The sequence below is a fragment of the Harpegnathos saltator genome, unplaced genomic scaffold (assembly GCF_003227715.2).
Source record: "Harpegnathos saltator strain DR-91 unplaced genomic scaffold, Hsal_v8.6 scaffold794, whole genome shotgun sequence".
Taxonomy (NCBI): Eukaryota; Metazoa; Arthropoda; class Insecta; order Hymenoptera; family Formicidae; genus Harpegnathos; species Harpegnathos saltator.
The window spans coordinates 100,418-125,027 of record NW_020230642.1 but is presented as its reverse complement, the minus strand read 5'-3'; the positions used below and the strand labels follow the sequence as shown (position 1 = coordinate 125,027).

The 24,610-nt window shown below is 52.7% G+C and overlaps 3 protein-coding genes across 8 annotated transcripts; 2 read left to right on the top strand and 1 right to left on the bottom strand.

The window, feature by feature from the left end:
* The first annotated feature begins 226 nt into the window (after positions 1-226).
* Positions 227-2,340, top strand: LOC105192009 (U11/U12 small nuclear ribonucleoprotein 48 kDa protein). Its single transcript, XM_011155860.3, has 5 exons — positions 227-529; positions 605-773; positions 856-918; positions 1,264-1,408; positions 1,503-2,340. Exons 1-5 carry the CDS (start codon positions 392-394, stop codon positions 2,167-2,169), a joined length of 1,182 nt encoding a protein of 393 aa, XP_011154162.2. The 5' UTR covers positions 227-391; the 3' UTR covers positions 2,170-2,340.
* A 250-nt stretch (positions 2,341-2,590) lies between these two features.
* Positions 2,591-6,381, top strand: fu (STKc_STK36 domain-containing protein fused). 6 transcript variants are annotated; one of them, XR_003114151.1, is made up of 10 exons: positions 2,591-2,961; positions 3,065-3,178; positions 3,247-3,392; positions 3,482-3,661; positions 3,753-3,897; positions 3,984-4,177; positions 4,269-5,440; positions 5,523-5,707; positions 5,810-5,961; positions 6,066-6,381. XR_003114151.1 is itself a non-coding variant. In XM_011155862.3 (9 exons), the coding sequence occupies exons 1-9, from the start codon at positions 2,851-2,853 to the stop codon at positions 5,822-5,824; spliced, it is 2,259 nt and encodes a 752-aa protein (XP_011154164.1). In that variant the 5' UTR covers positions 2,591-2,850; the 3' UTR covers positions 5,825-6,381. The 6 variants fall into 6 exon arrangements, 5 of the variants coding, with proteins under 5 accessions (XP_011154164.1, XP_019701055.1, XP_011154163.1 ...); XM_011155862.3 differs by having other exon boundaries at positions 5,813-6,381; XM_019845496.2 differs by having other exon boundaries at positions 5,810-6,381.
* Positions 6,382-6,414: 33 nt separating this feature from the next.
* On the bottom strand, positions 6,415-8,245 carry LOC105192019 (zinc metalloproteinase nas-14). The gene is made up of 5 exons (XM_011155872.2): positions 7,704-8,245; positions 7,454-7,633; positions 7,058-7,360; positions 6,709-6,842; positions 6,415-6,632 (listed from the first exon to the last, which is right to left on the bottom strand). Exons 1-5 carry the CDS (start codon positions 8,143-8,145, stop codon positions 6,459-6,461), a joined length of 1,233 nt encoding a protein of 410 aa, XP_011154174.2. The 5' UTR covers positions 8,146-8,245; the 3' UTR covers positions 6,415-6,458.
* Between the last annotated feature and the right edge of the window lie 16,365 nt (positions 8,246-24,610).

The window sequence follows — 24,610 nt, the reverse complement described above, 5'->3', positions numbered from 1 at the left end:
GAATTTTTTAAAATAATTTACAATTGATATCCCTTTGCACTCTCAGATAAAATATTAAGTTTCAGAAATTGAAAATGCATTGGGAAACTTTGTTCCCGATAAGTTTCCAACATCCAATTGAAAAACGTATTCAGCATCCAATCAGAAACCTGTTCTCTGGGAATTTCTTGGAAAGAGACCTTTCCATTGGACATACGTAACAAGAACATACCTGAAATTGGGAATGGCGTATGGGGACACCTATTTTCCCCCGGAGCCAGTATAGAAGAAGAAGAAGAAGAAGAAGAAGAAGAACATATCTAAAATCTGTGTTAAGCTTTATGCCCAAGTATCTTGCTGGGCACATTAAGTGTGCTAGATTTAATATAATAAATAATTGTTCAGATTTAAAATGGATATGTTGAAAGATATAACTGATTCTCGTGAAGAACAACTAGAAGAATTGAAAAGTTTCACTGATGCAGTTAACAAACAAATTGCTGATATCGTTGGCACATTAGGTTGGACAGTGGAGAGTGTGACAAATGCGGTAAATATAATATAAGAAAAAAAAAGAAATACGTACACAGTGACACTACATGGTTTAACCATTTTATTCCGACAGGACAAAGAGTATCTTACATGTCCGTATAATCCATCACACCAATTAGTAGAAGACTCGCTGAATGACCATCTTATTTCTTGTCAGTGGAAAACTGCAGGTTATGAGGGATCAGATTTACCATTTTCTGAACAAACATTGCCAATAGATTCATCATTTTCTGTAAAATTTGGTAAGCAACTTCTGGGTAGAACAATTGTCAGGTCTTTACAGAATGTAACAAAAATTTTACTAGTATGAAATGCTTGATGTAGATGAACAGTTACAAAATGAAGTTCTGAGGAAGGCCAAACAACAAGACCCAACAATACAAACTGGTTAGTAAAAGTACACAGGTCTATGATGTGCGCTCTTATGCATCTTAAATGATTTGATTTTTTCCAGCGAGTTATGAGTGTTGTACTTGGTGCGGAATCAATATATCCTTTTGCATATCCTTTGATCAGTATTTAATTATATAAAGGAAATATTATAAAACATTTTTGTACATGTATCGTCTGATATTATTTGACATGTGCAATTTAATCTATACATTTCATTTTCCTGCTTAGTAATACAATCAACAAAAATCTCAGACTGTAGACTGTTACTATATCTTGATTGTACTTTATTGTTATATTGTTACAATTTTCAAATTTGTAAATTCTTAACACTGATGATAGGTACGGGTGAGCGATTAATACCGCATACATCTGATAGACTTGTGACAGATTTCACCAGAGATGAAAGGAGAGTGTTTTATGATTATGTTATTGCCAATACTGCAAAACCAGATATTGGGCAAGACATTTCGGACATTAACAACTTGTAAGCTCGATTGTCTAATGTTTATAATAAGTAGAAAATATGTATGTTCAGTAACTATTTTATATTTTATGCAATGTGTCAACATCTTCAACAGGAAACCAGAAGAGAAAAAAGACAAGGAGCTGTCTTTCTTAGAAATATTGATGCAGGAGCGTAATTTAAAGAGACGTAGAGCCAAGCACAGAGGTGTCCATACAAACAAAAAATCTCATGTTGAAGTACTCAGAGAAGTGATAAATCAACAGATGGAAATGTATACAGAGTATATTTCTGAGCAAGCTAATTCTAGAGATACAACAGATATGCAGAAAGCTAAAACGGACGATTCGAATTATGAAACGACAGAAGCAGATAGAAGCGATTATTTGTATAAAGTGTTTCATGACTCGCCGCAAAACTATGACGATCCCAATACCAGCGAGAGAAACGGCCACTGCTATAGCAGAAGAGATGACTCGAGGAGAGAACGTTCGGAGAAGAAGAGTCATCATCGATCAAGAGATCGAGATAAACAGGAGAAATATGTAGATGAATATAGCGAATTGCGCAGGAAGCATAGATACAACGAACATAAAGAATCTTTCTATTCGAAAGATCGGAACTCGCATAAAAAAGAGAGGCATCGAAGTAAAGACAGACACAGGGATAAAGAGAGCAAAAAGAAACACAAGTCTCGCGATCGTGAGAGATCGTCCGAGAGACATCGTACGAAACAACACAGTAGTGATCATAAACGACAAGAGAAGAATAAAAAATATTGATCACACAAGAGCGCTCATATACCTCTCCTGTACACGGATCCGTAAATCAAATGCAAGAAGCAAAGTAGTAAAATTCTTATCGAAAAGTTAATACATGTATGAATATGAATTTTTTTACCAACCATAATTCTCTGAAAAATAAAAAAGAATTCAGCACTAAATACAATTTCGTATTTTATCTTGGCCGGATCACTTTTAACTCTTTAATAATAAATATTACTGCGATTTTTGGATGATATATTACGCAAAATACAAATAACCGTGTGAAAAATATAATTTTTTTTTACGCAGTCGGAATTTTTGCCTCATTTTTCGGCCAAGTTTTGATTGATTTTCATTTACCATCTCTAACTCTAGTCACGATGTATGGCGAGAGGGGGCGTTAGTGCACAGCATTTTTCAAGCTGCACAAGATTCTCTCACAAGACTAGAGTCTTTACTGCTGTCTCACCGATGTTGGTAGTAGGAGATGAAGAGAGGAGCATAGACCGTTAATCTGTGCCCTCGCGTTTTTGTTGATTTTCGCGCATTTAATTTTCCGTCTCTATTCAGCGCACACTCTATCTCTCGTGTGCGTTGAGCGTATTTTGTTTCGTCGCATGCGCATGCTGTGCGTACACGAGGAGCGCACTTTTTTAATATATACAGTTTGAACGTTGTATCTATTTGATAAGTTTCAACATGAAGAAGTACGAAATCTTGAGACAGATCGGAGAGGGATCTTTCGGGCAGGTGTATAAAGCTAAGAAGCGGTCGGACGGCGAGGTTGTGGCCTTCAAAATAATACGCAAGGTACGTGTGCTCTGTGTGAAAGTTGAGAGAGAGGTTTATAAATAACTCCCCCATTTCACACTCATGACTAATGTTGGTGCGTTGGTGCACTTCACCCCTGCAGCGCGGCAGGTCATTTAAAGAGCTGAAGAGCTTGCGGCAGGAGTGCGAGATTCAACGTCATTTGCACCATCCAAATATCGTGCAAATGATAGACTCGTTTGAGACGGACAATGAGGTATTTCTAATTATAGCTACGCTTGCAAATGAGAAACGTCTAGATGTTTTGTAGAATATCTGATCTAGATCGTGGTTATAACAGAGTATGCGGATAAGGAACTTTATGAGATCCTGGATAAGGAGGGCAGACTGTCCGAGGAAAGAGCGCAAGTGATAGCTTGCGATCTCGTGTCCGCTCTTTATTACTTGCACTCCAACCGAGTGCTGCACAGGTTTGTGTCCGTGCGTGCGGAACTGGTATGTGTGTGTGTGTGTGTGTGTGTGATATAAGCACAAATGATAACGATATTAATGTCACTAGAGACCTCAAGCCACAAAATGTTCTTCTGGAGGCGAATGGCGTGGCCAAGCTGTGTGATTTTGGATTTGCTCGTAGTATGAGCACTGGTACTCACGTACTTACATCGATCAAAGGTACACCATTGTACATGGCACCAGAACTCATAGAGGAATGTCCTTATGATCACAATGCCGACTTGTGGTAAAAACTGCAGTCCTACTTTACACTTTACTGTGACTTAGGTATACCTGATTTGCGTTTAAGCACGCTTAAAAATTATTTCGGCTTGTAGGTCCTTAGGTTGTATAATTTACGAATTGGTGGTAGGCTCTCCTCCGTTCCAAACGACTTCGATCCTGCACTTGGTTAAATTGATCAGATTCGAAGCGATAAAGTGGCCAGATTTCATCTCGTCAAATTGCAAGAGCTTCTTGCAGGTAGGAATATTTATTTAGGAGCGACGGATTTGACGGAGCATTAATTCAGCGTATGACTCACAATGAATTTCAACGAACACACGCAGGGATTACTTCAGAAAGATCCGTCCCAGCGATTAACTTGGCCGGCTCTCCTCGAACATCCGTTCGTCAAGGATCGGATTATAATAGTCGGTGGTACTGTGCCCACTCCGTTCACAACTCCGTTATCCGCGAGTCAAGCGAGAGCAAAACAGCAGCAGTTACAGAGCCTGGCAATACGCTCTGCGAATCAGTCCAAGTATAACAGCGATAATATAAATAATTGCTCGTCCAGAATCACGTGCGCACGATGCGTCTTTCTTAACTAGACTTCCTTCACGCTCCTATAGATTTGTGGAGAGAGCGGTTCAAAAGATGCAGGAGCAAGAGGGCAAGTACCGTCAGCGAACGTGCCTGTCGCAACCAGGTTACCCAATTTCTCCCGCTTATTGTCAGTATGGGATAAACCACTGTCAGGCATTACGTCGTAGTGAACCAAGCGGCACTGATTCCAGCGCCAGCGTAGATGTTCTGTTGGGAAATCTCAGCCTCAGGGCATCTCTGAGAAGCGATCTCTTAGCTGCCGATCACGCGATATGTCAGAGCGACTGCCCGCACAACGCGAACGTGCAGCAGAATTTGCAGCCGACCGAGGGTTGTTACCCTAAATCTATTCAACAGCAAACGGCTGATAATTACTCGGGGCCACAAGTAGACCCGGAGACGCATCACGCTAATGCCCAGGGCGACGGGGTTAACGTGGGTCATCAACATGCAGAAAAATGCTCCTCACACGTGGACCAGACGCACGGGGATGGTGATTGCAAGCAGAGCAGCTTGAGCATCGACTATGAGCAAGAGTTTGGCGAGAGAAACTCGAAGAAGCACGCAAGACTGCCAGACTGGGATCCGAAAGCGGTGGAGAGGCCGATCGAGAACGAAGAGTGGGTCGCGTTTCTGCAGAGCTCGATGGAAGAGATAATGGAAGGCGAGGTTGACTCGATGCTGCAACAAAACTGCGTCTCCGTCTTCGTTTCTCCTCTGAGAAATTCGGCAGCCAGTTCTCGAGTCGTCGAGTACGTAGCTTGTCTATTGTCGTTGCCGTTCACCGTGCCGGTCAGTAAGGAGAACCTCGGCAAGATCAAGCAGGTTTACCTGGACGTGAGAGTAGTACCGAATCTCGTTTACGCGATAAAACTGCTGATGTCGGAACGTTCCGAAAGTGAGTCAAACACGGAAACGAGACCGGCATCCTCCCTGTCCGCGGACGAGCTGCAGGCTCTCGAATATTCGATGCTGGTCCTTTGTAGATTGGTTCACGAGCAAGACCAATTTCTCATGCAGTTTTGCGACGCCGTTTACATCGTGAACGGAATGCCACTTCTGCAGCAACTGCTAACCTTGGAAAAGAGGAAGGCGAGAGTCGTTGCGGATCTCGTTGCGATTTTGAATAACATACTACGGTCTCAGCCAGAGTACGCTGAGCTGGTGGAGGCAGTCGTGCTGCGTACGAAAGAGCCAGGTGAGTCACTGAGGAATTGCTTTGCGCAATTCTTCTGATTTTACGGGTTACACACGTGTGAGCGCTCGTGTCTTCGTTCAAGGAGCTTCAGTGGAACAATTCAAGAAGCTCCTTAATCATCAACGAACCAACTTGCGAGCAAGAACGTGCACAATGGTCAGGCTGTTGGGTAGATTTTGCTGCAGAGCGTTGCAGCAAGTGTGGGATAGCTCATTGAGGAATCACATTGAGGATTTAATGGAGGACGAGGATGAGTTTGTGCGAAACGTGAGTAGATGATATAATATGATCGATATTCTGATTGCTTGTCATATTTACAAACACATTATATTATCTACAATCAAATATATTTGCATGTTTAACGAATAGAAGATTACGACTTAAACATAACGCAGTGATAAAATAATGAAGATTTAAAGAGTAAACGTAATAAAATTTTGCTTATCAGCAAAGAGATAATTTCTCTTAGTAGAAAAAGGTATCGCTATATCCAGGAAAGAAAGAGTAAAGGTCGAAAATGGGTAAAAAATTAAAAATATGTCCTCAAAACTTGCGAGAAAATGCACGTAGGATTAAAAATGCCGTACACGCAAATGTAACTCTGTTTAAATAAATGTCATTTCAGGCCGCCAAGGATGCCGTAACTGAATTGAAACAACTGACGTATTACAATTAGTAGAAAAATCCTGCCAATTGATGTTATTTTATTGTAGGACGAAACGAGGAGAATAATTTTAGGGATCAAACTCGACTCTTGTCATCCATTGACGTGCCTTATTGATCGCCTTGAGGTCATGAGTTTAAATGTTTTATTTTTAGACAGACTGATAATTTTACTGTGACACGAATTTTGAAATATTGTGATATTTTTATAAGTCGCGCCAAGTGTAATAAACAAATTTGTATCTATATAGGCATAAACACGATAATCGCTTACAGAATTTCAACAGCATCGTGACTCATTGGACCGTGCATATTGACAAGTTTGACACACGTGTGACGTGTAAATCCGACCGTCTTATATCGCGTGAATTTTGTCGAACATCCATTCTATGGAAATCTCCTCGGAGGACTCGCTGCTACCGATTACTTCCGGCTCGCGAACGCCACATTGCTCTTTATACATTGCCTGCACTTTGGCCACGTCCTTCTCGCTGAGTCCGTCTCGTTGGCCGAGTTTTACCTTCTCTTTCTGCGAATCGGCGTAAACATTTAGAACAGACCGAAATCGATAGAACCATCGCAGGTGCCGCGCGCGCGGTCGTTACCTTCGGCGTAATAGTAGGTTCTCCGTTCCTGGAGAAGGCATGGGAACTGTAGTGCATGACGCTCTTGTAATCGTAACTGATGCCGTAATCGGTGATAGTGCGGTTATCATACTTGTTGAAGTTGTGCTCCCTGCCTGTAAAAAAAGCATTAATAATGCTCGATTGCGTAACACACGCGCGATCTGGAAATTACTTGTGAAAACATATAAATTAGCGAAGCAGGGAATCGCGTTGGTCCGATCTGGCCAGCTTGGAATTTATGCGCGTGAAAGGTGCCAGCCGATTGAATATACCGGACAATCGCGACGCGTTGTGACGTCGCGATTGCTCGTCCAGCAAGCGCTCGTACCGAACTTGATGTTGTCCCAGTGTATGGTGACCCAGTCGTCTCGGTCCGCGGCGCTCTGCTGATGGTAGAAGCCTAAGGCGTGCATGATCTCGTGCACGACCACACCGTGATGAACGCATCCGGGATTCTGCAGATTTAGCACCTGCCCGTGATTGTGACGACCCACCAGGGACCAGCAGCCTGAATTTTTCGCCTGAATCTTGACGTAATCCTCATCGGAGTCCTTGTAAGGGCGGAAACGCAAACAGGTCTTCTCGTGATACTCCTCCATGGCTTCCTCGACCAGTTTCACTTGGTCCTGGTCTGTGCAGCAATGATTACACGAGGCTGTACTTATTACTAAGCGTGCAGGCAGATTGCTGATAATAGCTCGCGAAGACACGCAGGGCATATTACCGAAATCGCCCTCCACTATGAAATAGGGCACGATACCGCCGGGCCATCGCGCGGTGGCGTCCAGGAGGCCATTTTTCCACGATTGGCTGTCCGGGTGGATCATTATGTCGCCCTCGTGCAGGCCACTCAGTTCCCAAACATTCTCCGCGTCATCCGGCTTCCACGAGTTTACGCGCTCAGCTGCGGAGGCGAAATTCTCGCGTGAAATAGATTCTCAAGTTGAAGAAGTTGCCGCTGAAAATTCGATTACCGATCTCCTCGTAATTGTGGCCGTCCTCGAAGACTCCGTCGAAGCGCGGGTCGGGCGGCACAGGATGATTCGCGCGGGACTCCCGATGACTCTTAGCCGGCAGTCGTCCTGAGCCGGCGCCTATCGCTGCGAGCAATAAAATTATTCGCGTCGCGCCCATTGTTCCTTTGTTCCGAACTGGAGCACCACTTGGTCTGGCATGACTGGGTGTCGTTCCTTTCTTTATATATATATATACGCGAGCCTTTTCCGCGTCTGATACATTCACCGGAGCGGAGCTTTTGGCCACCGGATATGCAAATCCGATGTTTATCTCGGGAAATCGGTGAGACGCGCCGAGCGTGCGGCTTTTACAAGCGCGTAAACGCTTCCCGCATCCTCCTTTAACGGTAATCTCCGTGTAGCGGCAGATTAGCGCCGCCCGCGAATTAATTAGCGACATCGATTATCACCGTCATACCGCAGGGACGGCGACGTTTCGGAAAACTATTTAGGCCGAGAGCACCAACTATATAATCGCGCGAGCACAGCCTGAATACAAATCGCGCTCGGCTTATCTTCTCCGCAACCGTCGCGACTCATGATAGCGCCTCACGAAAAATGGGCGAGCTGCGATGGAATTATTATCACGAGTGATTGCAGCTTGTACGTCAAGATACATTTGCGTAGCGGGAAGCGCGCGGGAAAAATACTAATTAAGCTTCGGCTATCAGAGATTCCGGTGTACGCAAAAGGAACCGTCTTCTTCTTCTAGCGGCGGGAAATTTCCGGGAAGAACGCTTTGTTACATGCATATATATATATATATATATATATTTATTTATTTATTCGTCTTAGAAATCTTGGGGTCGTTGTGCTGCATCTTCCCGTCGTCACTCGCGTTCCTGCAACGCGAATCCACGATTGGCGAAGAGAGACCCAGAGGCCTGATAGAGACGGGAGAAGTCGCCGCCGATCAATCGATCGTTGATTAACCGCGCAAGACAGTTGGGTAGTTTTTTAGATCCTCTCTATCGCGACGCATCATTCGTATCGCCGTTCCGCCGTTCCGAAAACGAGCAGAGCACCGCCGACTCGGCGGACCCGACAAAGGAGCGCCCGAGAAGAAGGCGCCTGATCGGATCTCCGGCATCCCGACGCCTCGAGGCGACGGCGATCCGCGGATGTGGGTCAAAATGATTCGGTAGCCGGCCGCGTAATTCAGTACATCGGTATATTATCTTCGAATCGTTTCGTGCCTTTCCCTCCGGACCTCCCCGTCTCCGCCGCACGTCCGGGGCCCCATCTCCTCCTCGCCTCGATCTTCGCCCGGCCCGCGCGCACGTTCGAGGCGAGAGAAAAAGGCGTGCAATTATAAGCGCGCGCGCGAAATTAACGGTAGCGACCCCGCGATCGCCATCGAGCGCCGATGAACGATTAAACAAATCGACGCGGCGACAAAAATCGCGGTTCGGTCTTTCAGCAGCAAAACGGAGGACGAACATTCGCGCGTGCAAGTAGCCGTGGGGGATCGCGCGGCAGGTCAATTGTTGAATTGACTGCGCTGATTACGCGACAGCTGGGTATTTCCTTTGATACTTGTCAATTACGCGATATGCGACGACACATTGTTGCGTTTGTGATACAATGAGTGTCATCCCCTGTTCGCCATCTCGCCATCCATCATCCTGGAAATCCCGTTCCGTGATCCTGTTACGTAAAGTTACCGGAGAGAAGTAGGATCTTGGTTTGTCCCTCAGCAGGGTTCGCGCGCGAAACGACGTCGATTCTACTTTAGGCCGACCAAAGAAACAACCACAAGAGTGTAGCACCGTCATTGCTGGAAACGTCGCACAAAAATAAACAACAAAGTTGCCACACGACGACGTCTCTAGCTCGCATTTCGGTCGCTGCTTCTTCTTCTTCTTCTTCTTCTTCTTCTTCTTCTTCTTCTTCTTCTTCTTCCGCGTATCCCATGGGCTCGTCATGGCGCGAAATTGCCGGACGCGCACGGTCTCTCACGCGATTTGCAAGGGTCGACACCGGAGCGGAGGTTCGGTGCGAACCGGTCTAGATGTGCGTTAGATAAAAGCTTGCTTCTTTTAACATGCAGACGTACAATCACGCATACACACAGAGAGTCGCAGCCGAAAATCTCGAAGGCAGGGAATCGAAGACAAGGCCAACGACCGAGGCGTTCCAGATTCGGGTAGGAGCTCCTCGTAGCCTAAATTCTAACCGGACTTCTTGGAACCGCAAGCGAACAAGAATGACTCTTTCACGCTCGCTACGCGGGGATATCGCGTTTTATGAGTATCTAATGACCGAAAACTTGATGCTCGGCTTTTTTTCTTTCTTCCGCTCTTTCATTCGGCTTCTATACTTGCTGCCGCGCCTCGTTCGGCCCTCGCTCGCGAATTCTATTGCGCGCTCGCACCTCGATTCTCTCTCTCTCTCTCTCTCTCTCTCTCACTCTCTCGCTACCTGTCCGGCTAAGAAATTATTTTGCGAAACGCCTCTCCCGTGACAGCGAGTTACTCCGACTGGTTCGCGCGCGCGAATCGAGTCGCCAATTTTCGGAGGTGATAAAACCGTCAGGACGGCCGCCAGTCGACGGTCTAACGGTTATTAAGATGCAGAGTGAGAGAGAGAGAGAGAGAGAGAAAAGGATCCTTTCCAGTTCTTTTTTTATCCTCGTACAACACGCGAGACCGTGGACCAGTTTGTTGCGGGGCAGTTCGTTCTCCGAATGTCGGCAGACGGACGAGAGCGGGCTAGTATAATCTCTCGCACGCAAGTCGAAGGATCGAGACACGCTCGTGCAGGTGCAAAGCACGAGAGCGTCATCGGCGACACGCGGCACTCCCCGGCAGCCGGGACGCGGTCGTCACCTCGGCTCGGGCTATTCCCAAGCGGAGTCGTCGTCGTGCGGGGCGAATTCAGCGTGGCGTTCGCGGCACGTGACTTGTCTAACGAGCGATTAGGCCAGGCGAGTGCCGCGTGGCGCAAGGAACGTGAGAGATTTCTAACGAGCGTCGGTCGCATTAGCAGTTCCTTGCTCCCGGCGCGCACCGGCAGAACCGGGCGATAGTTACTAACGATCGTTCTCCCTCGCGTGAAATCTCTCGTGCGAATGCACGTGCTACTCCACGTGGCGGGTCAACGGTCTCTTTGCCGCCGCGAGAGCACACTCGGAATGCTCTCTCACCTGGCTGCTATTTCTTACCTGGCTCGCGGAGAAGCGAGTGCGATTTCGGGGGCGGACGGGGGGGGGGAGGAGTAGAAGGAGCGGAGAGCGGTTGACGAGGCTGTTGACGAGGCAGGCGAACCTCCGAATTAGTCTGCCGTTTCTGGGAATAAAGACACCTCGGAAGTCACACCTGCGTGTGTGCGATGCGACGAGTCGCGCGCATGATCGATACGCAAATTGTAACGCGGCCGAACATGGGGATTATTCCGCGCGCGGCGCGGCGCGGCGCGGCGTATCTTCACGACCGCACTCGACTTCTTCTGCCGTGTTGTCGTCCGCCCATTGAAATCGCTCGGCGCACACCGTGTGCTGTAACCGGTCTTCACCGCGGGGAAGTCTTCACCGCGAAGTTTCACTTGCACAACGTTCATTTAGTTCTCCCTCTTCTTTTTCCTTTTCCTTCTTTTTTTCTTCTCCTCTTTTCTTTTTGCGAAAGTCACCTCGACCTGCTCGAATTATGCCCCGGCTTAACAACGTAAACACGAATTTCATCTCCGCCGGCCGTGCAAAAGCGATCCTTTCGCGCGAGTTTTCGAGGTATCGCAAGCGGATGACCGGTAAAAATAGCGGGTATAAATATGACGACCAAGCGCGAGCAAAAAGAAACGGGCGGATGTAATTCGACGATGGCGAGGCTGGCAAGCTTTTTGACGATGCTGGTGTCTCTCTTTCGATGGTAAAAAGGACACCACCAAAATTGCCGGAGCTAGAAAAAATAACGAGGTATATTTCGCGGCGCGTGGACACGCCGTGAGAAAAGGCGAGATTATCGCGCGCTTGTTGTCCTTCGATTGTACGTAGTATTGTATGTAGTCCAAGGGTTCACCTCGAGGAGCAAGGAGCTTACGAGCGCGTAGGACTCGACAAAGGAGCGCTGAGAAACTGTGGATAGTGGATCGCGGAGCGATTAAAGATGAGCAAGATAAATAAGTAAATAAATAAATAAATAAAACAGAATGCGCAGTTGAACGCGCACGCGTTCGATCCCACCGGGGATATTTTTCGAGGGTTCGCTTCGGCCGCTAAACGCGCGGGAAAGCGCATAAAAGAGAAGAAAATGCGCGTCTCCCGTTTCCCGATGCCCCGTGAAAAGTAGCGAAAAGCCGCGAAACTCGGCTCGAGCGACACCTCCATATGTTTCCTCGTGAGATGCAGTGGACGGAAGCGAGCGAGGTGCGAAGGCGCGCGCGACGGAGGTATTTTTAGCGCGGCGCAACAGTTAACCTCTTTATCCTGCTTTACGATCCTCGAGGCGCGCGCGTCGCTTCTGCAACGCCGATTTCCTTTCTTCCTTTCGGGATCGCCAAATAAAATCGACCGATGACGATGCCTCCGAGCGAGGCGCCTTGTCGATCACTCGCCTTGTCGACATACCTGCCTACTCGACACGCTTCCACCAAACGACGCGCTACTTGCAGCGCGGCAAATTTATCGGGCCGAAAACGCCTATCGAGCGCTTTCCAGCCGGTACGTAACGCTCTCTCGAGTGTTGACGATAATTCCTTCGAAACACGCGTGAAGGATGCGCCGACGGAAAGACCTCCCCTCTGCAGTTTGTTTCTCCGGCGAGACAGGCCGAGAAGCCTGTCGGGCGAGGAATTTGATCAAATGTCCGCCTCTCGATGGACGAATGAAAAAAGCTATTCCCGCGTAAAATTCCAAGTGTCGTCGGGGGAGGTCAACAGCTGCATTCTTCAACTCGCGAGTCGACATCGCGCGCGCGCGCGCGCACGACGCGACAAATACACCTGGCGCAGAACTAATGTAACCGCGACGCGCGAATTTCGATACGTGCCGACGTGAATAATTTAACCGCCTACTTTCACGGTACGTTGCTCCCTCCCTCCCCCGCCGTCGGTGTCGGCTCGCTCGCTCGCGTTCGCGCGGGCGCGAATGATGCCAGGCACCTATAATCCTGCGCGGTATCTCCTATAATCATTGTTCGCCGATTTTGGCAAATGGCACTGATCTGCCTTGTGGTCCCAGGCACGGATGAAAGCCGAAATCGTAAAGGATGTTTCCGTGCGCGCGCGCGCGCGCGCGCACAGCGTATCTCCGGCAGGCGCTCGGTTCTGGGTGCCCCGTGAACCACTGACCCACTGGGACCACTCCGGACCATCGAGACTAACAATATATATTTCGGTAGTGAGTAAACTCGGCGAACAGCGGTGGACATCCTCAGTTCATCGACCCTGATCTCGTCATCCTTCTTTTTTCTCTTTCTCTTTTTCTCCGTCCTTCTGCCGCTCTCCCTCTCCTTTTCGCCCTCGTTCGGTCTTCGCCTCCCTCCCTCCCTCCCTGCCCTCCCCCCCTCTCTCTCTCTCTCTTTCTCTCTCTCTCTCTGCCTCTCTTTCTGCCTCTCTCCTTCCGTCTCTGTCGGTCTCTCTGCTTTTCTTTCGCCCCCCCTGCCGTGCCCTCTCTATCCCTCCTCTCGTGGTCGCCAATGGCGCCCGTGGCTTTCGATGCGATCATATCCGCTATCGCAATGGACCACCGTATTCACCGTTTCGTTACGTGCACTCGCTCCACCGTCGGCGAGGAACGCGAGGCGAATCGGCTAAGTCGATCCGCGCGCGAGTCCAGTTTATCGGCGATCGTATCGGGTAATGATCGAATTGGTATAGTACTCGGCACGAGAATCGCGCCGGATACCGCGACTCATATCCATATCCCACATTCAGCGTTAATTGCGGGATATGAATATAGGCTCATGCCGACTTTCACGGAGAAGCGCTCAAACGCGCCTTGCGAGGACCCGCCGCGGGTGGCGGGGGGCGGGGAGGGGGGAGAGGGGGGAGAAGGAGCGAGAGGTATCGGGGTTGGAGCACAGCGAGGTAGCTGGGCGAAGATCGCTCTTCGGAGATCGCCGGAGACTTTTCCGATCTGATTCACGAGAGAAGAAAAGCATGATATCGCGCGCGTGCAGGCTGAGAGTCTGCGGCCGGTAGACAAAGTTTAGCGGATTGTCGGAATGCGGCTCGCGTAAGCAACAGCGTCGGGTCAATCTCGCCTCCGCCTTGGTCGTCGCGACTCGAGCGGAGGACTCCGGGCGCAAGGGCGGTCTAACGACGAGATGAGGTGTACCCGTCGTTAGCGCGACCAAGGAGGCGGACTCGTTAATACGCGCGAGCACGTGACCGACGGGCCGTTATCTAGCGGGCCGCATGAGGACCTCCACTTGGTGGCACAGTCCGAGATCGCTGGTCCTCCAATATGAAATTTTTCTCCCGCCCACCCTCCCCCCCCCCCTCCCCCGCTCCCTCTCTGTCTCTTTCTCCTCATCTGTCTTTCTTGTTCGGTCCCATCTCTCTCTCTCTCTCTCTCTCTCGGTCTCTCTTCTTCATCACTCTTCTCGGCGCTTCGTCCTCTCTCGCTCGTTCGCGCAACGAACTTTGCGTTCTCGAGTCGGTCATACACCTGTGAGAGTGAAAGTGTCCTCCGTCCCTGCCCCCCGTTTCTTCTCCACATTCGCCACGCCGGCACCTTCGGCGGCCGCTACCTTCCGCGACACTCCGCCGACGCACGCACGCTGCTCATCTTCCACCACGCACGAGCGCCGGGTTCCTCGACCGACGGCGACGCGTCGGCCGTCGGAACCTCCGCTGCCGCGCGCGAGACGCTTTCTTTCCGCAGATTTCTTCTCTCTGCGCGCCGCGCAAAAATGCCAAGACGCCGTTCTGTCTTTTGGGCACCAAAAATTATCGGATCTGTCGGTCGAGTTATTTAATCGGACACGCAACTGCCGTGTCGCCGCGAGGGTGTCGCGTATTTCTCCCCCCGTTTCTTTCTTTTTCTTTTTTTTCTGCTCAGAGTGATACACGGGAGAGGTGGGCGTTTCTTTCGCGGAGAAAGAGGCGACTACAGCGGGAGAGATATATTTCGGGCATTGAGAACCTCTGTCTCTCGACGACGCGACGCGATCAAACGAGCGGTCGATTATCCTTCGACGGGGGCCGCGTTCATTATCATAAGCGCGCATTAGAAATTTCGTTAATAGACAATATCGCGAGACCCGCATGCCGAAGAGCCGGGAAAGCTACCGACTTTTGAGTACGTCGACCCCTGACCCGAAGTAATCGGCTCGCGACGACTCTCGCTCATCCTTTCTACCGAGATTCGAATCACTTTTTTTCTCGGCGAAGTCACGTGTGAACCGCAGCAGCCTCGCTCGACGTTTCCGCGAGCGTTTGAGGCTGAGCTCTCGCACTAGCGAGTAGCAAATATATCGACCGGAGCGCTCTCGTGAATCGCGCGCGAGCGAATATCCCTCTTCGCGCTCCAGCTCCACGTCAAATTCCCGTCTTTCCCTACTCGCCGGCCCCGATCTTTGTCGTCCATCTGTCGCCACGTAGAGCGACGTCGGATTTGCAACTTGAGCGTCGCTGCGCTCTCGCTGCGATCCGGTATTCTTTCACGGTCGATTTCACGCGTTCGTCGCACCTCTCGATTCGAGATTCAACATTCCAGATGCCGCACAATGGAGGGACTTTCTTCCCGCGGTCAGCGCGCTCGCGCGCTCGCGATTGCGCTGCGCAAAAATGCCTTTGAATTATTGAATCGCATCATCCACGGCTCACGCCTCGCGATTGAACTTTCATCTCCGCCGATGCGATCAGTCGCGCGCTCTCCGTGCGTCCGAAGCCAATCGAGCCTCTCTCGGGTCGATCGATATATCTCGCGATCGCGCTGCGCGCATCTTCCAAAATTCCAGCCAGAAGCAACGCGGAATTGCTCGCCGTATTCGGACGGAGCGAGCAGGATGGTACAGCAGCAGCAGCAGCAGCAGCAGCAGCCAGTTGCGGGGCGGGTTCGTCGGCAGCGCGCGCGCGCGCGCGCGCGCCGGTTTCGTGGGTGTCGTAACACAGTTTTATAATTCCGCCGCGCTGCCTTGTCTATCGCGGGGTCAGGTCGACGACCTTATCCCGCCGTGTGGCCCGACACACAAACGGGGTACAAACGCGATCGCAACACGTCCGGTCGCTCGGACATGCCCGTGGCCGCATATGTGCACGCATACGCGCGCGCGCGCGATCGGCCGATCGGCCGATCGCGTCTTTCTCTGCTCGGGCCGACTCTCTCGATCGCGCGAGACGAGAGAGCGTGAGCGCAATAACGAGTTAGGCCCCGGAGCGTGGGCTATGCCCTCCGTAGTAAAACGGACAAATCGCCGCTTTGGTGGGGTAGGCCCTGGTCCCGCTCTCTAAAAGCGACCGGTTGAAAAAAGAAGGAGAGACGGTCGCAGGTGGAGAGGAAAAGAAGGCGCGCGACATCGGACGATGTGGTGAAGAGGAAAAAGGGAGAGAGAGAGAGAGAGAGAGAGAGACACGCGAGCTCGGCGACTTGTCTCCTCCTCCTCGTCCTCCTCTTCCTCCTCTTCTTCCTCCTCTTCTTCCTCTTCTTCTGCCTCTTCGATCGGTCAGCTTCTCGTCTATCCGCGACGGTCCTCCGGGACGAGACGTCGAGCAGCTCGCGTGGATGTCCTCGCAGTTGTCATTCGGACTACGATCTCCCGCGGACGGCCACCTGATCTCGAGCCCGAGCTGGCTCGTTAGGCTTCAATAATGCAGCACGGCGCATAATTGCGTCGAGGATCGCGGCGCGGGCGATCGATTTCGGTCACCGCGCGCGATCGCGTCCGCGCGGCGGGATTGAGTCGGCGGCGGCGCGGACTAGTCTGAATTTATAATGTCTCCGTTCGCCTAACGACGGATCCCGAGAATGAAACCGCTCGCGCGAGACGGCCTCGAGGGAAGGCGTCGGCATAGAAACTCGGCTGTTTTCATTTCCGTCGCGAAGAAAGTGCGCGCCGGACGGAGCTTCGCGCGCGCGCGCGACACAATCGTCCCGATTATCGCTCGAGCGCGACCGGCCGATCTTTTTCTACCCATTTCGAGGCGCTATCACGCACGAGCGGCTCGTATTTGCGATCTCACTTACGACGCGCCGCGGCTCCTTTTGCACGCTTGCGTTGCACGCTTACGACGCGCGTCGAGCCGCGATCGCCGCCTGCCTGCCTGCCTGCCTGCGAGCCGATCGCTTACGCGCCTCGCGCGCACTCCGGCTCCGGGCAGTCCGCGCGAATTATGCGCAAAATGAGCGTCAGACGACGTCGCGATTTCGCAAGCCCCGCGAAACCGATTCTCACCGGTTCGCTACCGGCGCGGCGCAGCACGGCGCGGCGCGGCGCGGCGCGGCGCGGCGCGCTCGTGTGTCAATCCGGACGGCCTCGCGGACCAAGTTCCGCGCTTTCGGCACAATCGCCGATCCCCGCCGATCGCGCGCGTGCACTTTGCGAAACGCATACACACGGGCGCGACGCCGCTCGCGACGTGCTCGCCTCGCACACACTCGCGCGAGCAGGCAGCAGAAGCAGTAAACCCAGAAACACCGGCCGGGGCCAGCGCGCCTGTCTTCTTTCATGGGGCAACGAACTCCGCTCTCGCATGGTACCGCGAGTGTCACTCGCTACGGCACTGGCCGAACCACTCGGAGAAATCGATCGATCGAGGTCCGATCCATTTTTTCCCCGCCTCGAACGCGCCGGGAGGACGCGAGCGTTTCTTTTGGCGAGTCGCGCGATCGTAATAGGCGCCGTGTCTTCTTGTCGTCTATCTTCTTCTCGTCGCGAGGCTGGCCCGCCGATCAGCCGAGGACCGAGGACTTTTCGTGTAGATTCCTTTCTTCGACGGGAAAAGGACGAGCGAGAGAAATTAAAGAAATCGAGGCCTCACAATTGGCGCGAGTATCGCGGCGCGGCGGTCGGGACAGAAAAATTCCATCGCGACGCGATGGATTATCCGTCGAAGTCGGGGCTAATTCGGTTTCCCGACGGGAAAGCCCCGGCGTGTCGCGTACTGCGGCGAAGACGATACGAAGACTTACATAGCGAAAAACAGCGGCGAGTGTGCCGCGCGTCCCCGATGGAATTATAGAATGATCTCCTTGAAGAGCGGTGCACGCGCAGCCTGCCCCTGCCTTCCGACATGCGGCCGGGCGGCAGAACAACACGTGAGTCGCGATAACGATTGTTTAGATCGCGCGCGAAAAATGCCTCATACGGCAGAAACAAACAGCCTGCACATTCCACGCTGCGCTGCGGGATCACCCTATCCGTGCCCGATAGGCAAGCTTCGAGTAAATAGGCGGCTCTAATGCCGCTGATAAGACACGACTCTCTCTCTCTCTCTCTCTCTCTCTCTCTCTCTCTCTCTCTCTCTCTCTCTCTCTCTCTCTCTGCGGTCGAGCCCTTCGTACGTCGCGAGCACGAGAGCAACGTCGTCGAGGCCAGCCGAGGAGGAGGACTCTTGTCGAGTGAGTCCCAAATCATCGGCCTAATCCAACCGTCGCGTTCGATGAGGAAGCGGCCCCCTAAATTTCGGAGTTTACGGCGGTCGATACACTTTTACGTAACAAGTCGTCAGCCGGTTGTCTCTAATTATCGTTGCCTTTGGGGAAAGCTCTCCTCCTCCCCCCCCTCTCTCTTTCTCTCTCTCTCTCTCTCTCTCTCTCTCTCTCTTGCTCTCTCATTCTCGCCGTACGCCAAATACCGGACGGTACAATGACGTGGGCCGGGGCCCACGAGAGTCGTGAAAATAGCATATTAACGAAATTAGCATAAGAGGAGAAAGTCGTCGGCCGCGCGCGCGGCCACGTTCGCGCGAGCGCCGAATCTGCGAATTCCCATGCACGCGGCTCTCGCAGGAGAGAGAGAGAGAGAGAGAGAGAGAGAGAGAGAGAGAGAGAGAGAGGGAGAGAGAGAGAGAGAAACAGTCGGCGTGCATAACTCCTGCGAAATCCTCGCGACTGGCAAGTTCGCAGCTGCCACTGTTTCCTCGCATGCCGTCGGTCGCCTCGCGTCGATAGGAATAGGAACCCGAGTCCCGGGCCCGAGTCAATTAGCTTGAACCGACTTCAATTAGCGCAGCCCTCGTTACTACCCGATCAGTCGGCGCCGTTTCACGGCAGCTTCGGCTGAGAGACGACTAAGGCCGCAAAGCGCGACGGTCTTGGCCGGCCGCGTGGGCGTCGCGGCCGTCCGTCCGAAACGGCGCACGCTGGCAGGCGCCGTCGCTCGGCGCAAAATATTTGCTCGCTCGGATTGAGACGAAGTTTACCCACAGAGAGTCGCCGACGTGCTCGCCGCGCTCAAAAGCGTAACGTCGCGACGGAGTGATGTGCAAAGACGCACGCGCGCGTGCGCGCGCACTTGCATAAGTGCAGCGCCGCGGCGTTTACTTTGCAGCGTGGTGTCCACCGGCGTGCAAACACTTTAAGTAGGCACAAATATCTAGCTGGCGAACAGGTGAGGTCGTTGAACTCGGGAGGGGAGCGTCGTCAATCAGCTGGTTCGCCGCCGTCGGTGTCTACGTGTGCACACATCGCGAAGATCGATGCTTTTCGACGACCCAATTTCCTGCCCGTCTCGCGAGAGGGAGGAGAGCGCTTGACGAGGCGGAGGAGGAGAGAGCCGCGGGAGAAGGAGGGGGAGCGAGACGCGGGGCGGGGGAGGCAGGGAGGTAAAACCTATCGCACTTTCAAATCACGCAGCGGCGTTACAGTCATCTACATGGACGGCCGGTTCGCTAATTTGCCTTATGCCTCTTCCCCGTGCGGCGCTGCCGCTTTCGTGTTTCGTCACGAGCGCGCGTCGCGCGATGCCAATTACGCCGAGCGAATTACATATCGGCCGCCTCGTTACGCAGGGCGCAGGGCTAAGGGATCGAAGGGCCGTGCGAGACTGTGTTCTCCGAGATCGGCCGTAGGTGACGGGAAAGGGGAGGACCGGGGGGAGGGGGGGCCAACTTGTCCAATTGTCCGTTTACGCGTAATGCGGCTCGCGTCTTGGTTTCTCCTCGAAAACGAGCAAACAGAGGACCATCGGCACGGTCTCGAGCGCGAACGGTGGAAGGTTCGCGGGAGAAGGAGACATTCGAGAAATTGACACGTCCGTCTCTCGTTGTCCTGCTCGTGGACGTCGACATCTTCTCGAGACGTGTTATCGTCTCGTTGACGCACACACGGGGATCCACGAGTCGCGCTTAAAGACGACTCTTCGGCCGAAGAGAGAGAGAGAGAGAGAGGAGGGGGAGGGGGGTGGAGAGACGCTGCAAGGCAGAGAGAGGCATAGCGATATCCGTTTGTGCGATACAGGGTAAGTCGCGGATATGTTCTCTCGAATAGCACGAGCCGTGCGAGATGGACGATAAGAGCGCGCAGCTCGCGCCAGGCCCGAGCTAGTCCGCTAGTCTCGCAAACTAGTCACTGACTATCCGCGGCTGAATGACCGAGCCGGTCGCGCCAAGGAGGTGGTAGGGCTACTAGTATCGTTCCGCTTCGACAAAGGCGGGGGAGGTCGATCTGACCGATAGCACATGAAACTGGGTTATCAGAACGCAGCTCTCCTTGGACCGGTTACGCTCGATCTTCCTCCTCCTCCTCCTCCTCCTCCTCCTCCTCCTCCTTTTCCTCTTCGTCTTCCTCATCTACCTTCGCTACCTTGCACGCTGATCGCCCATTCGACTCTTAGGAAAGCAAGCTTAGTTTCGCATTTTTGCCCGATTAGAAGCGCCCACTGTAGCTTCTAATTAAGCTGCTGTGTGTGCTGAATCGAAGGAGCGTATGTACGCTTGCGACGAATAATCATAACGTGCTCATCGATTGGCTCAGTTATTCGACCTTGGGGAGAAGCATCGTGGTTAATCTCATCCGTTGTCGTCCGTTGACAATATTGACGATATCTTAGTCGGCCGATTGCATCGTGAATGAAAACAATCGCGGATTACCTTGTCTATTCATCGATTAGATTACCTCGCTGCAAGCTGCGTCAAGCAGCGCGACGCAGCTTGCTCTTCTCCAGCTGGCAGTTTCGATTGCTCGCTGTCGTCCCAGACGACAGTATAGCAACTCTAATGGGTAATTTGGGTTAGCTCGCTCGCGAAATCCGCATGGAAATGGACGTGGCGTGGCTGTTTAATCGCTTGGCGGTTCGAAGCGGCCGCCGCGGCTTCGAAGTGCGCGCAGCTGACTGCATTCGTTGCCCTCTGGCTGCACCACCTCCTCCACCTTGCAAGGACACGAGAGCCCCGGTTCCAAAGAGGCATGAAGGAGAGTAGTTTTGGCGGGAGAAAGAGCAGGTCCTTGAACTCGACCGGTGTCGACATTCTTCCTCTACGAGTGGAACGAATAGAGAACGTGCACGGGGGAGGAGACTCTCGCCACCTTCGCCGCCTCGGATATATATTTGGCAAGAAGCGCCGCTTCTTTTGCCTCTCTGTTTTCTTTTTCTTATTTTACGCTCAGCCCGGAATAATGGGCCCGCGCAGTTTCCAAGAAGAACCATAATGCAGTCTCGAGCTTATACGATCCTTGAGATCCTTGCTGTGTGGGGCACTCGGCCACCTCGACTACGTGTCGAGGTATGCATTTTCGAAGGACACCGGATAATTGCAGAATTTGGCGCACGAAGAATGGTGCAGCTTATCTGCGTCGACCCCTTGTCTGCAGGAACGAGACCGAGATATCCGCCACAATGGCGATTACCAAACGCAACAATGTCTCGAGAGACACCTCATAGGTGAAGAGAGTTCGAGTCGCGAAATTGACGCGAGGAAGAGACAGGAACATCGGGACATCGGGATGATACACGATAATAAAACCTGTGCTCGACGCTAACACGTCCTTGTTTTGACGAAAGACGCACGCGTCGCGACGATTCGCGTCGGCCGCTCGCGAGCGAACCGGAATCTTCAATGTGCGAAGTCCTCGCCGCTGTCACGTGGCGAGAGAGCGACTGCTCTTTTCGCGGCGCACCGCCGGCGATCGACGTGTTACTATGCGACCCAACGTTTCCTCATAATCCTGAAGGACTAACCGGCCGCGGAGGCTCGCGCGCGCGCGCTCGCGCTCCCGCTCGCGCTCGCGACGGATTTCGAGGGGGGTTGCGCGCCGGAGCGCGGCGCGGTGGTGCACAGGTGAGCCTGGAAAGTTCGTCGATCCGCGTCGAGGAGAGAAACGACGATCTCTCGCTACCGAAGGAAAAGGACCCCAACCTTGATAACTGGATCCAGCCAATGACCCCGGTAGTTCATTGCCCCGTAGGTCGATACCTACCTGGTGCAGGGTTTAGAGGGAACAGGCGCAGGTAGGTTGGTAGATATGTACGATCCTTGTACAATCCGCTGCCGGGATCCTTAGGAGCCTCTCGGCCACCTATCGCGGGGTCTCGCAAAAAAAAGCGCAGAATCTCCCCGAGATATAAATAGACGCACTCGCCTGTTCCCCCCCCTCCCCTCCCCCCCCCGCGCCGCCGCACCGAGCGAAAGAAGGAACAATGCCGAGGTAATTGAATCTCTCCGAGCGCGCGCGAGCAACGCCTGTGTGTCCGGCACTTTCTTCCAGCGTATCCTCGCGGGAAGGACGTCGGTCTCTCGGGGCCGCCGCGCGACCCGTATCGACGCGGCCTATTGAGAGTCGCACAGAATACGATCAGTCCTCCGTCTGACTTCCTTTTTCACCGAGTCATTCGCTCGAGATCAATTTACGCGCGACCTGTGTCTCCGTCTCGCGTTCGCTGACCCTCCTGATCGTCCAGACGACGTGGCCCACGCGTCCACCAGGAAGAGGGCCACGCGATACGCCGTTTCTATTTTCGCGCTCCGAGCAGCTCCCGCGAAGGAATTAAAACGGAGGATCGCGGATTGACGTGGCGAGCTTTAAGATCATTCGGTCATCCGCGCGATCCGACGCGAGAGAACACAAAGGAGAGAGCAAAAATGGGATGCGTCGAATTTTGAGGTCGTCGAGAACAGCGGCGAGACAGAGAGAGAGAGAGAGAGAGAGAGATCGGGACGGGAGCGAAGGAGCCAGGGGGACGGGGTAAAGAGGAGAAAGGAGAACAACGCGAAGGATCGCACGTGCGCGCGAGCGCGAGCGCGCGCGTCGGGGGAGCGCCGGCTTCGAGAGATCGACGCACCCCAGAGTTCATTATTCTCTCGGGCAGGCGTGCTCGACAAAAAGCCATCACCGGAGGCACCACCTCCTCCTCCTCCTCCTCCTCCTCCGCGCGCCGGTCGCTCGTTCTCCGCCGGCTCGCAAGTCCGAGCAGTCCTAGCGGAAAAATTCGTTTCATCGAACCCGGAGTAGTCGTCCTTAGGTCGAAAGAAAAATAATTTCATTACCCCGGGAGAGAGCTCGCCACCGCTCCCTCCCAGGCACGGATTTAGCGCGGAGACGTCCTCCGAGACAATCGCATGTGCCGAGTCGCGCGAGCGTTCGAGCCGTATCTTCCAGGTGTCCGCCGCCGCCGCCGCCGCCGCCGCCGCGCCGGCCTGCGAGGAAGGACGAAGGATGCCGTGCGTACGCACGTGAGGGAGACATACTCGTCGACACCCGCGGCGATCGCAGCAGCCCTGGGAGCCCCGAGAGAACACCGGGGTTGGTACCCTCGCATTCTGCATTCAGTGCATTCCCCCCGCGTTCAATGCACGCTACAGACGATATCTAGATGGCTGCCTGATGTCTGCCGCCGCCGCCGCCGCCGCCGCCGCCTCGGAGAGAAGAATCCGGCTTACGCTTATACGGTAGGTGGTGGTAGTTATGCGCCGGTGCTTCGGGGGGACCAGGAGGAGGCGGAGGCCGTAAATAACGGTCTATAGTTCTCGAGGGGGAGGGTTGTTGGGCCCCCTCGTTGAAAAGCTATCTTTGGCGCCTCGTCCGCGTGCGCTAACCCCTTCTCGCGAGCGCGGCCGGACGGGAAAGGAGGATCCTCTGCGGAATTCTCAGGAAGAGATCTACTGATTGACGGACACTTTCCCCGCTGACAGAAAGCTCCCTCGGCGAGCCGCCTTTCGTACGTCACCCGTCACTCGTCACTCGTGCGAGGAAATTAAAAGAAGTGAGAAAGAGGGGGGGGGGCGGGAGGAAGGGAGACGAAAATTAGCGGCAAATTTCCGCTTGTGAGAAAATTTGGAATCACTCGGGGGCAGATAACGTTCGCGGAAGAAATCTCTCGGAATAACGAGCAGTCTCGTTCTTTTCTTACATCGGCGTTTTGGAACGCGTCTTATCGGGAAGACGCCGGCAGTTTTGTCTCGCCGGAAGATCGTAAATTCGCCGTTTAAAGCGCGAACAACGAGCTCCGCCTCTGACATTCGCGAAAGCCTGGTCGGACGCGCCCGAGGATGAAACCCTCGATTATTCAAAGTGGTTCATCGACGTCGGCGGAACGCGGCTTAACGATCTCTTAACGCGGCCAGCCATTATCTGGAGCACATCGATCACCGCGATCAATTCTATTGAGCTCTACAATCTACCTGCGATGATCGCTGGCGGAGATCCACGTCGAAATTTCGAAACGATCGGTTGCCTCCTCACCACCCACCCCCTCCTCTTCTATTTCATCTCTGCACCTCTCTCTCTCTCTCTCTCTCTCTCTCTCTCTCTCTCTCTCTCTCTCTCTCTCTCTCTCTCTCTCTCTCTCTCTCTCTCTCTCTCTCTCTCTCTCTCTCTCTCTCTCTTTCTCTTTTGCTCGTCGACTTCTGGCCGCTTTAGGTCAGGTTTAGACGAGGCGTTTAGGCGAAGTTATCAATCGTGTTTTAGACAAGACGACGAACTCTCACGCTTCGTTCTTCCTCTTTTCGGCCTCGTTTAGCGTTTAAACGAACCAGAGCCCTCGCCTACC

What these genes read in the sequence shown, in the direction of transcription:
- LOC105192009 (XM_011155860.3), top strand. Translation starts at nt 392, where the DNA reads ATGGATATGTTGAAAGATATAACTGATTCTCGTGAAGAACAACTAGAA. An exon ending in TGGAGAGTGTGACAAATGCG is followed by an intron (nt 530 to 604) that starts GTAAATATAATA and finishes TTATTCCGACAG; the next exon opens with GACAAAGAGTATCTTACATG. An exon ending in ATCATTTTCTGTAAAATTTG is followed by an intron (nt 774 to 855) that starts GTAAGCAACTTC and finishes TGCTTGATGTAG; the next exon opens with ATGAACAGTTACAAAATGAA.
- fu (XM_011155861.3), top strand. Translation starts at nt 2,851, where the DNA reads ATGAAGAAGTACGAAATCTTGAGACAGATCGGAGAGGGATCTTTCGGG. An exon ending in CCTTCAAAATAATACGCAAG is followed by an intron (nt 2,962 to 3,064) that starts GTACGTGTGCTC and finishes TCACCCCTGCAG; the next exon opens with CGCGGCAGGTCATTTAAAGA. An exon ending in CGTTTGAGACGGACAATGAG is followed by an intron (nt 3,179 to 3,246) that starts GTATTTCTAATT and finishes TATCTGATCTAG; the next exon opens with ATCGTGGTTATAACAGAGTA.
- LOC105192019 (XM_011155872.2), bottom strand. Translation starts at nt 8,145, where the DNA reads ATGTCGCTAATTAATTCGCGGGCGGCGCTAATCTGCCGCTACACGGAG. An exon ending in CTGGGACAACATCAAGTTCG is followed by an intron (nt 6,843 to 7,057) that starts GTACGAGCGCTT and finishes CTTTTTTTACAG; the next exon opens with GCAGGGAGCACAACTTCAAC. An exon ending in AACCTACTATTACGCCGAAG is followed by an intron (nt 6,633 to 6,708) that starts GTAACGACCGCG and finishes GCCGATTCGCAG; the next exon opens with AAAGAGAAGGTAAAACTCGG.